General features: G+C 41.7%; 1 protein-coding gene across 1 annotated transcript in view; it reads right to left on the bottom strand.

Moving 5' to 3' along the window:
* Window positions 1–8,050: 8,050 nt before the first annotated feature.
* Window positions 8,051–17,867, bottom strand: part of LOC103205151 (acidic mammalian chitinase) — a 14,809-nt gene continuing 4,992 nt past the window's right edge. Inside the window, exons 5-13 of the mRNA XM_007950425.2 lie at window positions 17,453–17,618; window positions 16,049–16,173; window positions 15,229–15,352; window positions 14,142–14,327; window positions 10,404–10,520; window positions 9,451–9,592; window positions 9,132–9,160; window positions 8,911–8,917; window positions 8,051–8,286 (exon numbers count right to left, since the gene is read on the bottom strand). Of these exons, the coding sequence (XP_007948616.2) occupies window positions 8,051–8,286; window positions 8,911–8,917; window positions 9,132–9,160; window positions 9,451–9,592; window positions 10,404–10,520; window positions 14,142–14,327; window positions 15,229–15,352; window positions 16,049–16,173; window positions 17,453–17,618 (1,132 nt within the window). The remainder of the gene's footprint in view (window positions 8,287–8,910; window positions 8,918–9,131; window positions 9,161–9,450; window positions 9,593–10,403; window positions 10,521–14,141; window positions 14,328–15,228; window positions 15,353–16,048; window positions 16,174–17,452; window positions 17,619–17,867) is intronic.

The raw sequence follows: 17,867 nt of genomic DNA on the forward strand, positions 1-17,867 counted from the left end.
AAGATAGGCTGAAGAGGAAGAAAAGGAAAGCAAAGGGGAGAAGAGGGAAGAATTAAGAAGGACAAAAAGCAAGAAAGAAAAAAACAGCACCCTCCTGTGAAAGTGCTAGCCACTACACACTGCTGTACCTGAGTGCACACTTCCTGCCATTGGGGGATGTGGAAAGGCACTATGAACTGTGCGGGTGGCAGGAAAGGGGCTCCCGCTCTTCAGGGAAGGGAGGAAGAACTAAGCAGAAATATTTAAAAAAAGAAAAAAGGTGGTCCAGCACTGGCAGTGGAGGGGAGATAGGCAGGCTGAGGATGAGGAGGGCCACATTTCTGGTCACTGACAAGTTTTGCAAGGTAAGTGGGGAGGACACACCTCTCTGGTAGCCTAATCACATATGTGGGTATTAGTGCAGTCCTGGGCAATTGGAACCATTTATCTTGTTCCTGCTCAGATAGGAATGCTGCTTTAAATAATTCAAAATGGCTATGCCCTGCCAATTAGCAGTTTACCACACCTTGTTCACTGTTTTCTTCAATCTTTTCTCTCATCGGCATTTGATCTAGTTATTTCCTTTGAGGTTCTGTGATCCAGGATTGTCATCTGTAGCAGTATCTACCCCCACCCCTCCTAGGATGGCTGTAGTTGTTTTTTTTGAGTCTTTTTGTAGAGGGTCTGCCTAATCCACCATCTTGGATCTGGAACCTTCTATATGTTTTTATAATTTGTAGTAATTTTCATAATATCATCTGCAATTTTCTAAGCTGTTTTTCATGGTTAATCAATTCAAAAGTGCTGAGAATTTACACTGATTTTTCTCTTTATGGATCAGAAATTTTAACTGAGAAATTTTAATTGGAAAAACCTCTTCCCACAAATGCTCAGAACACATTCTGCTAAGTGTGAGATATCCTCAATACTATTTTTTTTTCTATTAAAAAGTTTAAATATTTCAACTCAAGTATTATTTATTTTACAGATTCTGCCTTTTTGCCTCTCTTCAGAGCACATTTTAATAATCTTTATAAGACAAAATTTGTTGAGTAAGTTATCTCAGTTTATGACTCTTGAATATTTCACCAGATTAAGATGCTGCAAAATCAGGGAACTTGAGACAGGCAGAAAATCTGGCTGGCTGAATCAAGCAGCCTCTGACTTAGTGTACTTGGAGTTTAGCCTACGTGCTGACCACCACATACTTTTTGCTACTGGCACCAGAAAATTGCTTACAATTAACAATCCATTCCCTTAGACAAGATAAGAAGCTGTATTTTGAGGCCTTATATTGCTTTTCCAGCTACAGAATACTGTAAACCTTTTGAGCTATCTTTCAAGATTCCTCGCTAGGGGCAGAGCATGTGCAGTGAAATTCAACGTGACCTTCCACCAGAGATATTCAAAGGCAGGAGTCCCTCTCTGGGACTCAAAGCAGAGCCCAGAGACTATCACTCATGCACAACATCCCAGAAGTCATGTCAAGCATCCCAGCAGCCTTCATGACGGGTTCTATCTTTATTCCAACAGGCTTTGGAATGGAATCCATCTTGGTTACTTCCTGCACAGGCATCCGATTTCAGAACCCCACATTTTTCCTGGAAATTCCCTCCCATTTTATGAATAAAGATGATGCATTTTTCTCACTTAAAACCCTTTATAAACCCTAGAAAATCCTTTGTTCTGAGAGAAATTGGAGGCTAGCATAGGCAGAAGCCCCTCTCTGTCTCTCCCTCACATGCCTCTCCCTGCACCCACCTCCTTTCTCTTTAATAAACTTTGGTTCATGTGGAAGTTTTGCCTTTCCCATTCAATTCCTTGTCAGTAGAAGGCAAGGACCCTCACTCAGGATCCCAGGACTCTGGTGACAAACTCTTTAGTTTCTTTCCATTCTGATATAGCAAATACATTTATCTAATTAAAAATAGACTGCTAAAAGAACTAACAGATCTGTCCTGGAGGAAGTACAGCCAGAATGCTCCTTGGAAGCAAGAATGGCCAGACTTCGTCTCACCTATTTTGGTCATGTTGTAAGAAGGGACCATTCCCTGGAGAAGGATGTCATGCTTGGTAGGGTGGAGGGTCAACGAAAGAAGGCGAGGCCTTCAACGAGATGGATTGACACGGTGGCTGCAATGATGGGCTTAAGTATAGCAGGGATTGTGGGGCTGGCGCGGGATCAGGCAGTGTTTCGTTCTGCTGTGCATGGGGTCACTATGAGTCGGAAATGACTCGACGGCACTTAACAACAACAATTAAAAATAGTAGCTCAAAAACATTCTTCTCACAAATTGAAATATTCCAAAGTACAGTTACAGAATTTCAGAATTACATTGTATAGTATTTGAGCTCTCCTCATTTAATTTTTTCAATTCCTCTTTCAAAAGGAAATGTACTTTTCTTACAAAAACTTCAAAAGTTAAAATTTTTTTGATGCTTCATTCATTGTTTAATTTGACTAAAGATTTAGTGATTTTGAATAAAATGCATCCGAAACTTAGAAGACATATATTTTAAATGTTTAATACCATAGCATTTTATGCCATCTATACCCAATACCTTCAGACTCTCTATGCCATACCAGGGAGCTCTGGTAGCATAGTACCTAAGGCACTTGACTGCTAACCAGGAGGCTGGTGGTTCAAACCCACCAGCCACTCCTTGGAAGGAAGGTTGGGCAATCTACTTTCATAGTGATACTGCCTCGGAAACACAAGGAGGGATTGCTTTGAGTCGGGTCCGACATGATGGCACATAACAACAACAACAATACCATATTGGGACACTCAGATTAATTAAAAGGGAATTTCCTAATGGCTCAGACATTTCAAAGATCCAATGACAGTGGGCAGCAAAGGAATAAAGCATGCAGTGCCACACTGAAGTATGTGCTTGTTGTCAGCATCAACTTCGTAAAGAAAGTTATATATGTCAGTTACTCTGTATGTATAAAAGTATTTAAAATTTTAACAAATTTTATTTTGAATGATAGAAATCACAATTTCTTTGGATGTATTAGTGAATGATTTGTAACCCAAAACAAATTCCAAGGACATTTCTATTCTGTAAGGTTTTTTTTTACTTTGGATAGAATATTGTCTTAACATGATGTTGTGCCCTGTCAAATTTGAGTTCATATTATCACCACGAAAGTAATTAATTTTTCATATTGAGCTTTCTAACTGAATTTACAATGGCATTTACAATATTATCAGATGTCTCACTTTTGATGGAATTAATCATCAAAAGCTTTCCTTTCATTTCAAGAATTTAGTGAAAAAAATCCAACTGTGATTGGAATTAACCTATCTAATATTCTGGGAGCTCTGGTGGTGTAGGCCTAAGACATTTGACTGCCAACCAGAAGGCTGACAGTTCAAACTCACCAGCCACTCCTTGGAAGGAAGATTGGGCAATCTACTTCCAAAGAGATACTGTCTTGGAAACTCAAGAAGGGGTCACTATGAGTTGGATCTGACTCGATAGCAGTGAGTTTGATTTTATCTAATATTCTCTTTGAAGCATCTCATCACATTGGTATAATTTGGTTATTTAAAAGCTTATGAAGTTGGCTACTGTTCAGTTTTGTAGCTGTGTGTACACACACACATACACAAAACTTGGAACAGAAAAAGAGAAAATAATTCAGAACATCAATCATTAGATCTATCTAAATGAAATTTATGCTACAGTGAGTGACATGAAAAACACCTTTGGTGACCGCCCTAATTAAATTATCATCTTTAAGTAAAATCCACTTATCATAATTGCTACTTTTAAGTAGATGTGATGCTTGTTCTGCAAATTTGTGTCTTATGGGCTTTATGTAATATAAGTCAGACTCCATGGGGACAGTAAATATATTATGAAAGTTACACATTTATTATCAATTTTCTTGGAAAATAGTATGTCAGTGCTTAATTTTTCATTACATAGGTACTTTTACCTTTTTTGAGCTCACTGCTGACAACGGGGTACATTTTAAAAATAAGAAATGTTACCAAACAATAAAATAAGTGGTCACAAATTTAAGCTACACAATATATGACAAAACTCTTATATCCAATACCTGCAGACTCGCTATAAGCCTAGTGGTAGGCTTCTATTTCTCCATAAAAATTGCACATACTCCTAACCTATAATTTCCCATATATCCTACTGATCCCACTTACTGGTAGCCTGATGACTTTCTGCATCTTACAGGCTGTGGTTCAGCCCATGGCATAACTGGCTGGTCTACCAAAGTGCTGTCAGGAGCAGCATTATTAATACCTCCCCACTAGAGGAGCTCTGGTGGCGAAGTGCCTAAGGCATGTGACTGCTAACCAGAAGGCTGGCAATTCAAACCCACCAGCCACTCCTCAGAAGGAAGATTGGGCAATATACTTCCATAGAGATACTGCCTCAGAAACCCAAGGAGGGGTAGCTATGAATCAGAACCAACTCGATGGCAGTGAGTTTGGTTTTTTGGTTTATTAGTAGTACTAGGGACTAAAGAAGATAGCTGTCTCTAGCTGCTCGGTCAAAGCACATTTCAGTTTATCAGTGAGCACCCTGTCATTGAGAGGGAACTGTAATTTAAGTTTTTTTCAGAAAAGGATCAGGAAAATAGAGATGGGTTATCACTAGTTGTCTTACTTTCCTAGTGCTACTGTAACAGAAATACCGTAAGTGGATGGCCTCAAAGTTTAGGGGCTAAAAGTCCAAATTCAGGGCACTGGCTCTAGGGGAAGGCTCTCTGTCATTTCTGGGGCAAGATCCTAGTGTCAGCTGTTATAGCCCGGGTGTTCCTTGGTTTCTTGGCAGTCCTCACATGTGGTTCTGTCTTCCCCAGTCTATGCTTGCTTAGCTCTGTGTGTATGCTGCTCTTTATATCACTTAGAATTGATTAGGTTTCAGATGCACCCTACACTGATACGGTCTCATTAACATAACACAGAAAGAAAACCCTATTCCTAAATGTGGTGGTTACATTCACAGGTATAGAATTAAGATTCCAACACATATTTTTAGGGGTGCTATTCAATTGGGAGCTCTGGTAGTGTAGTGGCTAAGGCACTTGACTGCTAACCAGAAGGCTGGCAGTTCAAACCCACCAGCCACTCCTCGGAAGGAAGATGGGGCAATCTACTTCCGTAGTGATACTGCATTGGAAACCCAAGGAGGGGTCGCTATGAGTTGGGTCTGACTCAATGGCACGTAACAACAACAACAATTCAATTTGTAATCCTGGTGAACATACAGATTTAATAATGTGTTAAAGAATTCTGTGTATAGACTATGGCAGAAACTTTATACTGAAAGTATAAAGTGCAGATGTCACAACCCCATGCTAGATAACTTTAAAAAAATAGTAAAAATATTTGATAATAAAATTTAAAAACCAGCACAATTTGCTAAATGACAGGGATACTAGAACAACAGTTAAGAACCAGGACTATCCTAAGCAAACCAAGATGCTGTAGACACCCTGCTCATACTCCAACTGATGAGATGGGAAGAAGGTACATAAGCCTCCAGAGGTTCTCTTCACTGATTGTGCCAGTTCTGTAGAAAAGTTGCAATCTAGGCTCCCCTCAGTAAGTGGGTGTGGTTGTTACAGTTGTGTGTCAGCTTGGCTGGGCTGTGTTTTTGAGTGGCTGGGCAGCTGGATGTAGTTATTCCCCATGATGAGATTATAATCACCTCTACAGTAGAATCTGCTGTGAGCAGCTAAGTAGTTGCCTTTGGGGTGTGGTCTGCTTCCAGTATATAAGGAGAAACTTTGGGAAAGGCCTCTAGCTTTTTGGTACATCTGGATGCTGCATTTGGCTGAATCTGTATCTCAGTGGTCTGCCATGTCACCTGCTGGTCTTGGGACTCTGCCATTTTACTTGCTGTTCTGGGGTTCATCAGCTTCAGCAGCCGGCAGCTGTGTGAGCGAGAAAAAGTTTCCAGTGCTAGTGGGCCTGGAACAGGAGGCAGAGCTGAAGCCCAAAGTCGAGGGGACCTTCACCCAAACTCTAGAGCCAGCACTTTGAACTTGGACTTCTAGTTCCTAAACTGTAAGAGAATAAATCCCTGTTTATGAAAGCCATCCATTTGTAGTACTTCTGTTATAACAGCACTAGAGAACCAAGACAGTGAACATAGTTTTCTTGTTCTGTGAGCTACAGTCTTCCTCAGCTTCCTCAACACTATGACTGTTTTGAGGAAGAATGGACCATGCTCTCCTAGAGATGGTAGGTGCTAGAAGATCTCCCACCCTATTGTAATGTGGCTTTTCTTCAGCTTCCTCCTTGCCTTTCCTAAGGAAAGTGAAGGATACATTGGGGTGTGGTGTGGCAATAGAGTTATAATGAACTAGTTTTTTTTTTTTTTTTTTTTGGTAGATACATTTTCCTTTATTTATATTATGCTGTAATACAAAGTTAAACCTATAAAGCTACGATCATCAAGCTAATCTTGTAAGATAATCGGCATTTAAAATACTGCTACAAGGAAATAGAAACCATATTTCCTCCTAATTTCCTCACATAATCCCTTCCTTCCCTAAGTGGGAAGAAATAAGGCAAGGCATTTTGAACATTAAATTTTAAATCCTTCTTTATCCTGTTTGTTTTTATTGCTGTATGCTATTGAGACTAATTTTTTTTTATGTGAAATACTTTTGAAATCAGTGGTGATGGTCATTGTTCATGTATTAGAGCTTAATTTCTAAAGCACTTGGTTTGTGGAAAGTGTGGTCTACACGGGAGCCCTAACTCCATTTTGAGTCTTGACATAAATTCAGACACCATTTGAGTTCTTTGTGTTACTTCCCCAATGCTTCCTAACTATTAAGCCAACAATGTGGTTACACTTTGACAAGTCCAAGGTAAGCCCAAGAAGTGGCAGTTTGCCATTAGACTTACAAAAGAACTAGGGAACTTGCCTGTGTGTGTCCTTAATGATTTACCAAAAATAGCCTCATGTTATCTAATTCAAGTTAAAATTCGGGGTCCTGGTAACTATGACTCAGAGACACGTGATCATAAGTCATACCCCAACCACCACATAGAAACCCCAGAACCAATCCATGACCTTCTTTAACCTGCAGTTAGATACTTACCCAGTCCTTTCACCAGTGCCCTAGTCCTGCCTGTGACAATGATGAGTTGACCTACCACCAATCACGATCTTGTGATGATTTCTTTTGTTCTCTTTCATATATATGAAAACCATGGCTGTGAGTCAGTGGACTCCTTCAGCTTCTTACTATGTGCATATTTAGTGTTTCCCTCATCCAGATAACTTTGTTTTGTCTTTGTCTTATTTAAGGCTTAATAAAAGGATCTCTGTGACTGCTAACCAGAGGGCTCGCAGTTCAAACCCACCAGCCACTCCTCAGAAGGAAGATTGGGCAATCTACTTCCGTAGGGACACTGCCTCGGTAATCCAAGGAGGGGTCGCTGTGAGGCGGATCCAACTCGATGGCAGTGCATTGTTGTTGTCATTGTAAAGAATATGTTTGAATCTGGGGTCTTTTATCCCTTAGCACAGTTCTTAATCTCAGACATAAAGGAGTGAAGTGCAGAGACTGTCCTTCATGTAGCCCATCAGGCTCTGTCTTCAGAACAAGTTAGGCTTACGTGGGGTTGTTTAGCTCTGGAGTTGGGAGATGAATGAACTTGGTGAAGGAAGAATTCCTGAAGGAGTAACTCCATAAATTAAATACCCTGAGTCCAGCCACTATTTTAGGTCTTTCTGAAAGACCCTTTGGGGCCATAGTTGTCAAAAAGAAGAAAGATTCAACTCTCTTGCCCCAGAAAGCCTCTTGTTTCCACTCCCCTCCTGGCTCAAGAGGGCCCAGAGTACCAGAACTTCCCATAGAGATGCTAAGGGAGGTCCAAGCCACCAGCCCTCTCCTCCTTCCCTTCCCAACCTCTGGGGTGCATGGAAGGGAAAGTACAAGGGATTCTCTTTCACATTCAGGGCACTGCCATACAGATTTATAAGGTAAAACAGACAACTTGGCATTCTGATTTGAAACTTTCATTTAATCGACCTTCTCTCCTACAGTCCCTCATGGACCAAACAGGTGGATAGTTTAAGCCCAGTTACAGCAAGAGCAGCTAGTGTCAAAGACCAGGCCTGACTGACAAGCTTCTTCATAGGTGTGCCCACCCACACAGTTGTAGAAAGCCTGCTTGCTGGTGGGGCTGGGATAGAGACCATCAGACTTCCCAGCACAGAAACCACTACCGCCAGCGCTGCCACCCCCGGGAGCTGCAGTGACGATGGGGGCCACACTGGTGCCCAGGGTAGAGGTGGGTACTCTGCAACCTGAAGAGAGAAAGGAAAGGCTTTCTGTTAGCTCTAGAGTAGACTTCTTTCTCAGGAGGAGTGTCATGTCTGCAGGGTCATTGTGGGTCCTTTCCAGCAATGGCACAACTATCTCAACCAGTAGTTAAATACTCTAGCCTGAATCAAGGATATCCAAGTTCATAAACTTTCACCCAAATAAATATATATGTGTGTGTGTGTATTAAAATTCAGTAGCTTTTGTTAAAAAGGGAAAAATATATCCAAGTTCACAGCACAGGTCTACTATTAACTATGTGACTTTGAACCTTGAACAATCATTAACTTCTCTGGGCCTCCATTTTCTCACCTGTATTACCTCTTAGAGAATTATTATGAAAATTAAATGAGAAAATGCATGGAAAGCATCTTTCAACATACATGATATATAAAATAGTAAGTACTACATAATTATTAGTTGACGAGTAACAACAGTCTCCCAGTGAGCCTGTGAAGATTACACAGAGTCTAAAAGAACCAGCAGACCTGACATAAAGGCCAAGGATCAACGCTAGCCTTCTCCACATCTTCCTGGCTTCTCTTGTCTTGGCCCTCGGGGCTAGGACAGAATTTAGTGCTGAGGCCAACTGTAACTGTTCTCCCTACTTCTGGGCTAGTACAAGCTGGGCATCTTCAAGTTTTTCCTTCTTTCCATCCTTTTTGCCATTTAACTTTTATTTTAAATTGTGATTTGAGTGAAAGACACAAGGAAACAATTTAACTTTTAATCTCTCCCTTGGTTTGTCTTCTTTGCCCTGCAAAGTTCATAAAGGCTGGAGCTAGGCAGGTTAGGAATAGGAGACAAGGTGTGTCTGGTCCCCTTTCACCTCCCCAGGCTCTGATGTGTCCAGGCAACCTTATCAAGGCCCACAGCAGGTCTCCAGAAGACAACCTTCAGGAATATTGATAGGTCCTCCCTCTGTCAGTAGGACTATCATCCACCAGCTGTCTGGGACAAGCCGTTTGGGTCTGTCTTCCTGGGTCTTAAATGCAGCCCCTACAGGCATGTGGGGTGGATAAAAGATCTGCAGGAGGAATTCCATGAAGCCAGTCTGGAAGGAGCTCTGGGATTCTGTCTTTTCCTCTTTCTTAACCATATCTTTCTTAACCATATTTCATGGCTAGTAGGCAGCAATAACTACTTACTAGGAGTGGAGACACCAAGGGCAGATTTGATGGCGTTCATGAGGGGGTATTTGCCTTGTCCACAGAAAGTGCCTGTGAAGTCATCCAGGTCAATGGCCCAGACCATGGCCCCTCCAAAGTTGTTCTTCAGCAGCCACTCAGCCTGAGAGAGAGCAGGGGAACAAGGAGGATAATGACCAGTCACTGGGAGGAGGGGATGAGAATGGCTTTACTACAGCGACCTTGAGGAATCAGTGGACATATTTTTATATGAGGGAAGATTTTAGTACTAGAAGTCAGTGAGAAAGGGGGTCTTGGGCTCCAGTCTGCCTATTTTCTTTGCCTTCTGTTAACACACACAAAAAAAACCTTCTGAGATTTGTCTGAGCTAGGCTTGGTTTGATTGTGGTATCATAAGAGACATAGAGCCCTTTACACAGCAAAGTGTTTGGACAAAGAGAGAAGGTTCCAGAGGGGGATGCATAGAGGAAAAGCATGCTGAGGTTTGTAAGCAGTAGTTTTATCCCCCTCAGACCTGAGTATGGAAAGGCCAATGGGCAGAAGCCTCATGGCTTAGGGGATCTCTGCCTCCTGATTTTCCTTGAGTCCATAGGAAATTGCTATAAGCAAAAAAGGAAACATTGATCTATGCAATGGCCTTTGGGATGAGGAAATATGCCTGCCTTGGAAAGCACAAAGAGAAAGTTGGATCAAGACCAGAGCATAGCAGGTAAGAGAGCCACAGGAGAGTCTCAGGGATGAAAAGAAGGAAGGAAGCCAACTGCTACCAAATGGGGCAGGAGAACCTAATCCAACTTCCAGGCTCTGCAGTGACTGGCTCCTGTGAAACCCTGAGCCCTCCCTGGGCCTTGCCTCACCTAGGTGTCTTCTGGGGTAGCAGCTCAAAGGCACCTTGAGGGCATGTCCCTAACCCTCTCCCTGATCATGCAAATGAAAGGATTAGAGGGCCTTACCTTGAGGGTGAAGCTCTTGGGGTTGCCATACCCAATCCACTGGTTTCCCTTGTAGGCATAGGGCACCTCCTGGGGGGCATTCCACACCTCTGTGGCTCCTTTCAGGAAGGAGCAGACCTGGGGCAGGTACAAGAGAAGTCGTGACTCAGGTGGGCCCTTCTCTGCTCTGGTCACCTCTCCCACTTCCCTTCCTTTCATTCCTGGGATATGTTTTGCTGGCAATAAAAACACGTGGGTCCAGTTTTACCCCAGTTCCTCTGCCCTGATTTTCAGTCTAGTGAGCCAGTGCAGAGTGTGATAGATAGAGGAATGAGCCATGAATTCCAGTCCTGTGTCTGCAAATAGCCATCTGTGTGACAATAGACAAAGTAGCCTCTTTATACCTTGTGCCCAGTTTCCTGTTGAAATGGATTTATCTGTTATTTGAAAGAGTTTTCATCTCAAAAAAGCTAACAAGGAGATAGCAGAGCATAAATAGTGGTGAAGATATGAGATTCTGGAGCTGGACAACTTAGTTTTTGACTCAGATCTGCCTCTTACTAGTTTTGTGACTTTGAGCAAATTACTTGGTTAAGTAATTAACCAAGTACCTCTGTATTCTCTTCTGTAAAATGGGTATGATAAAAGTATCTCATAGTTTGTTGTGAGGGTAAATGAGATGATATATAAAAATCACTTTAGAATGGACTTCTAGTAAGATGGAGGAATAGGCAGACAAGCCACACAGACCCTTCTCAACAAAGAAAAGAAATATCAACTGACAGAGATACAGAAGATAATTCTGGAGCCCTGTGCTTTGAAATAAAGTATACAGAAGTGGATGAGGCACCAACTACTGGAAAAACCTGAATGAAAACAGTGAGTACAGAGACAGTGAGCAGTGGATTGTCAGTTACTCTGATGGGACCAACAGGCTGAATATTTCCAAGTGGTGTTGGGACCTGAGAATTGACCTAAAAAATTGGCCTTGGTTACCAAGGGCTGCATGCTGATGACCTGTGACTAGAAAGGGAAATAGCAAGGAGGGAGACAACCTGAGGTGTGGACTTCCTACTGTCTGGAGGGTGCAGCCATTTTGATTGTTTACACATGGCAGCCATTTAGGATATTTAAAGTGACTGTGAGTGCAGCCATTTTGAATGTTTACACACAGCAGCCATTTTGGATATTTAAAGTGACCAAGGGTGTAGCCATTTTGAATCTTTGCAAGTGGCAGCCATTTTGGATTTTAAAGTTAGAACATTGTCATTCAGATTCCAGGGACCTACAAATAGGCTCTGTTTGCCAAGGCTGGCAGGGACATACGAGAGGCTGACAACAGGAAAGGTGGTGAGTGTATAAGTGCTGCCAACTAGCGAATAGAGGAAAATAGCACAGTACCCTGCTTACATAGATAACATACAAACAAAACAAAGAAAACAAAAATCATGGGCAAGTCACTCCAACATACAATCACCAATTAAATATGAACACAAAAATGTCACAATGCCTCAGAGCCAACAGAGCATCATAGTGCACACAAAGAAGCAAGATAAAGCAGAAGAAACAAGGGACCAGGATATGGACCCAAAACACATCCCTGAGGAGGACGTAGTGTTGGAATTCCTTGATAAGGAATTCAAAAGAATTATATTTAGGTATCTTCAATGAATTGAGAGGCAGATCGAGGAAAACACAGAGAAAACCCTAGAACAATTTCAAAAGACAATATAAGAACAAAATGACAAAAAAATGAAAAATTAGAAATGATACAAAATCTACAGACAGAAATCCAGAAGATTAATACTAAATTTTAAGAAATACATAAGACACTGAATGGGCAAAGGAGTAGAATTGAATCAATGAAAGACAGAATTAGTGAGATTGAAGGCAAATACTTGAATACTTCTTTAGAAAGGGATCAATCAGAAAAAAATATCAAAACAAAATGAAGAAAGCCTAAGGTTCGTGTGGGATACCATCAAAAAGGAATAACCTATGTGTAATCAGAATTCCAGAACAGGAAGAGACAAATGAAAACACAGAGAATATTGTCGAAGATTTGTTGGAAGAGAATTTTTCTGGTATGATGAAAGATGAGAATATATCCATTCAGGAAGTCCAATGAACACCAAATAGGATACACCCCAAAAGAAAAACAAGACATATCATCATCAAACTCACCAAAACCAAAGACAAAGAAATAATCCTGAAAGAAGCACAGGAAAAACAAAAAGTTACCAACAAGGGGCAACCCGTAAGACTAAGCTCAAATTTCTCGACAGAAACCATTCAGGTGAGAAGACAATGGGATGGTATATATAAAACCCTAAAAGAGAAAAATTTCCAAACAAAAATTATGTACCTAGCAAAATTGTCCTTCAAATATAATGGTGAAATTGGGACATTTCCTGATAAGCAGAAATTCAGGGAATTTGTTAAAACCAGACCACCCTTACAAGAGATACTAAAGGGAGTCCTTTGGACAGAGAAGCAACAACAGCCAACAACAACTGACCATTAACACATGATGATATAACCCAGAAACCAACCCAGCTATGGAAGTATCCAAAGTAAATAAGCCTACAAGATTGTAAGCAGGAAACCAAAGACATCATTTGACAAATGATGACAACTACAAACCAAAAAGAGGGAAAAAACTGTGTTGTTACAGAACTTCTAGCTGGTAGGGAAGTTAAGAGAACTATAAGATAGAAGCGACTATTCTAAACTTGAGAAGAAAACTATAAATCACTGGGTAACCTCAAAGAAAAATGATAAACCATCACATCAAAAGAAAAAAGAGGACCAGCACAAATATTTAGCAAATACTAATATAATAGCAAGGAAGTGATAACACGATTCATAAACAAAACAAGCTCAGCATAGAAAATTATATGGAACAAAGAAATTGACATCATGAAAAAGCACAAAACAAAAATGACAGCCACAAGTTCATATTTGGTGATAATTAATGCTATGCAGCACTAAAGAATAATGTAGAGTCTTTGAAACACTGCATAATATGGATGAACTTGGAGAACATTATGCTGAATGAAATAAATCAATCACAGAAGGACAAATATAGTGTTAGTTCATTGCTGTGGAGGGTCATGGAAAGGTTTATATATGGAGGGAAACTTTCTTTATTGGTTGCCAGGGGTGGGGGCAAGGGGAGGGAAAACTGCAAAAAAAAAAAAAAAAAATGCATTGACCTATGTCATTTTAGTTTTGTGTATTTCACTGGACATAAATTATATTTCAATAAAATGCATTTTTAAAACTCACTTTAGAACAGAGCATAGCTCTATATTTTCACTAATTAAATATGAACTACCAATAGTATTAAAGGTGCACATATGTTTTGTAAGGTTAAACTTTAAGATACTTTATCTCTACAAAATATACAAATACAGAAACACACTCAGAGCAGCCAATCAAGGTACACCCTCTATTAGAAATCAGAGTATAGATTCTTTTTCTCCATGGAAGTATCTTCAATTCTTTGAAGCAGAGAGAGTGGATCTCCCTGGTTTCTTGGCCCTTTGATGACATTAGGAACTCTGGTAGCCTAGTGCCTAAGGCGTTTGACTGCTAACCAGAAAGCTGGAGGTTCAAACCCACCAGCCACTCCTCAGAAGAAATATTTGGCAACCTACTTCTGTAGTGATACTGCCTCAGAAATCCAAAGAGAGGTTGCTGTGAGTTGGATCTGACTTGATGGCAGTGAGTTTAGTTTTTTTTTGTGTGTGACATTACCTCAAAGTAGGCAAGAGTCCCAGCCTCTTGAGTATAGGGCCCAGCCTTCCCGGGGCCAGAGGTGGGAGCATCCAGGCCGTGGTTGGCAGGGTTTGTGAGAGTAAAAGTACGGGCATAAGCCCCAAAGCCCACCATCAGCTTCTCAGCAGGTGCACCTTGACTCTTCCAGTAGTTCATTGCATAATCCTGGAAGCAAGTTAAGGAATTAGTATCATTAGGAAGCAGCTGACCAGGGGCCCAAAGACCCATGGAATAGCCTAGACTTTCTGCAAAATTCCCTTGCAACTGCAGATAAGCATCTCATCAAGCTCTATCCACAATCCAATCTGGTAGATAGGAAAGGAGCACTCTCTCCTCTAGAATGGGTGTCAGAGACATCTTCAGTCAATAGGCATATTGTTTAGGTAGCAGAGGCCAGTGTCAACTGGAAATGAATTGTTCTCTCTTATTCTCCTTCCTCTTATACCAGACTTAGCACTTGGGCCATGACTGAAATTCAGCTATGTATCACGTGTCTCCCCACCTGCCTAAAAACCACAGCTCAGAGTCATTTGAGCATGGGATGTCAACCTGGGAGATTTTTCCATGACAATTTTTAAACTCCTGTTTGAATTCTTCATTGAAATCACATTCAGTCCATTTAACCACCTACTTTAAACTCACTGTTACATCTACCTAAGCCATGCAAGTTAGAAAGATAAAACCTCATGGGACAGGAAGAGGGTGGAGAGAAGGGGAAAAAAGCATGGGTGTAGGAAGGATCACAAAATGTGCTTCTAGCACAAATGGAAATCATATTTTAAAAAAATGTCTGCAATGTTTTAGATTATCCCAAAAGCCTACTCTGCTTCCTTTGGTGTGAAAGATAAATGGATGCAATTAATCATAGGAACAGGGAAGTAGCAAACATGAGCTGGAATAGGAGAGAAGATAAAGACCAATCCTCTTAGCCCTCTGATGAACACTTGTCTTCTTGCAGTCCATCCAGCTTCCTTGGCCTCCTTTTTAGTCCTGGGTCAAGAGTCCCATGTTATGCTTTGAAGAGATCTGCTAGGACTGGCTATCTGGAACCTATTTCCTCACTCACCACATTAAAGTATTTGTAGTCTCCCTGGTCATTGGGTCCTGCAAAAAGGGGGCTGTTCTCTCCTGTGAAGCCTTCCCAGGAGCCCCTTAGATCATAGGTCATCACGTTGATGAGGTCCATGTACCTTGGGTGGTTGGGAAGAGGATAGAAATGACTCAAGGAGAATCAGTCTCTCCATCCTACTCCCTACTAAAACTTCTGTTGTTGTTGTTGTGTGCCGTCGAGTTGGACCCGACTCATAGCAACCCCTCCTTGGGTTTCCAAGGCAGTATCAGTACAGAAATAGATTGCCCCATCTTCCTTCCGAAGAGTGGCTGGTGGGTTTGAACCACCAGCCTCCTGGTTAGCAGTCAAGTGCCTTAGGCACTATGCTATCAGAGCTCCTACTAAAACTTCTAGACCCTGCAAAATGTGTTGCTTGTGATTAAACGATAAAGGAATATGGATTATCATTCTTTATTTGTTCTCCTTCACCTTATCCCAAGAGCAACTGGTACATAAAAGACATGCAAACCATAATCAATACCTGCACTCAGACCTCCAGGACTTTTAGAAGTTTAAGACTCAACTAACCTTCTCCAAGTAGCTTTTCACCATAGAGAACCTTGAAATAGACTTAGGAACAAGATCATAGTTCTTGTTGGCTTCCCATGCATCTCTCTCAGGCATCGGGGTTATCTTACTCTTTTGGGATAGAGCCCTCTCTGTCCAGGGTGCCTGAGCATTGGCCACTGGTATCTGGGCTTTGGCCACTCTGTAGGGAAGGGTTTGGGGGTTTCTGAGCCATGGACTTGGGAACCTGGGTTTGAGGTTTACTTACTTAGACATCTGGGGGATCTGGTAGGCAGTCTCAATGGTACCTTTGCCAGCAGACACAGCAGCAGAAATCAGCAACCTGGGCTTGTTGGTCTGGGAGGCCTCTTGCTCAAAAGCCTCATACATTTCCTGTGAAACAGAGGACACTGGACTCAGGTTGGAGGGTACCTGGTTTTTATGAAAAAAGCTGCGAAGTGCTCAGTTTAGACTTCATTGTTCCTGTCAGCTGATGTTGGTCCCTAAGGACAACAGTAAGCTGTCTCCCAATAACGGGAATGAGGAGAATTAATCTTCCAAGAGTTGAACTTTATAATGAAAAACCAATAGCCAAAGCAGGGGGAAAAAATCATATTAGGAGATAAAAATTGCTCCCATCCCTGCAACCTGTACATGATTGAATCTAATAATCAGAAAAATCAATTACAGAAGAACAGGATATAGAAGAACATCAGAGTAAACACTGGTACTTAACCAAGCTCTGCCCAGAGGAAAGGGCAGCCAGACCCAGTAACTTTACATCTGGTCCTGGTGACAGGAGTACCTGTTCCCTAGAGGTATATGCATTCACCTATCTGCCTGACTCTGGAGGAGTCCCTGGATGGACAAGTGGTTAACATGCTCAGCTGCTAACCAAAAGATTAGAGGTTCAAGTCCACCTACAGGCACCTCCTCAGAAAGGTCTACCAATCAACTTCCAAACAACCAGCTATCAAAAGCCCTATGGAGCACAGTTCTACTCTGACACATGTGTGGTCTCCGTAAGTCTGGGTCAACTCAACAGAGGCTGGTTTTTATCAGAGCCTGGTGTCACTGATCTTTCTACTAACCAACTCAGCTTGTTTAGATGCTGCTCACCAAGGAAATATTTGTGAGATATCTTACCTCTCACGTGGATCTGTGCTTAGGGATAGAGAGGGAATGAATATTTCAGTCCCTTTGTCCGTTATAAAAAGGAGCTCTGGTAGTGCAGTGCTTAAGGCATGTGACTGATAACCAGAAGGTTGACAGTTCAAACCCACCAGCTGCTCCACAGAAGGAAGATGAGACAATCTACTTCCATAAAGATTTACTGTCTCAGAAACCCAAAGGGGGTTGCTATGAGCTGGAATTGACTTGATGGCAGTGAGTTTTGTTTTGTCAGTTATATTTCTCACTGTTAATCTATTAACTGTCCTCACACTTTTACACACCAGCCTCTCTAACTTGCCCAATATAAGTTCTCCCTGAAAGAATAATCTGATCTTGTATTAAAGAAGTCAGGCTTTGAGCCAGCAAGGATGAGAGCCACACTCTGGTCTAGAGTGTATTTAGCCTTTCTCAGACCCCTCATTAGATACATAGAGACTTTATTCCTAGCCCATTGTGGGTCAGATCCCATGGTCTTTGGACAAAGGGGAGTGGGGCTTACCTTCAACAGGACAGTGAAGAGCTGCTGGGTGTCAGGTGGGCTGCCACGATTGCCAGGATATTCCCAATCAATGTCCAGCCCATCAAAGTTGTACTTCCTCAGAAACTGTATGGCTGACTGGATGAAAGTATGACGGTTCTCGGCAGTGGCCACCATGTTAGAGAATCTGGAATTAATAAGTCATTATGATGTTAGTGACAATGCTAGGCTTTGATATGGACTCTCCCAAGAATAAGATTCTCCCACGGGGCTCTTTGGGGACACAAAATAGTGTCCTAAGGCCCTCAAGACTCTGTCTTGTCATTTAGTCTTCTATTTACCCGGACACAAGCTCTGGTAGCATAGTGCCTAAGGCACTTGACTGCTAACCAGAAGGCTGGCGGTTCAAACCCACCAGCCACTCCTCGGAAGGAAG

The sequence above is a fragment of the Orycteropus afer genome, unplaced genomic scaffold (assembly GCF_000298275.1).
Source record: "Orycteropus afer afer isolate SDZICR_OR568_19922 unplaced genomic scaffold, OryAfe1.0 scaffold00010, whole genome shotgun sequence".
Taxonomy (NCBI): Eukaryota; Metazoa; Chordata; class Mammalia; order Tubulidentata; family Orycteropodidae; genus Orycteropus; species Orycteropus afer.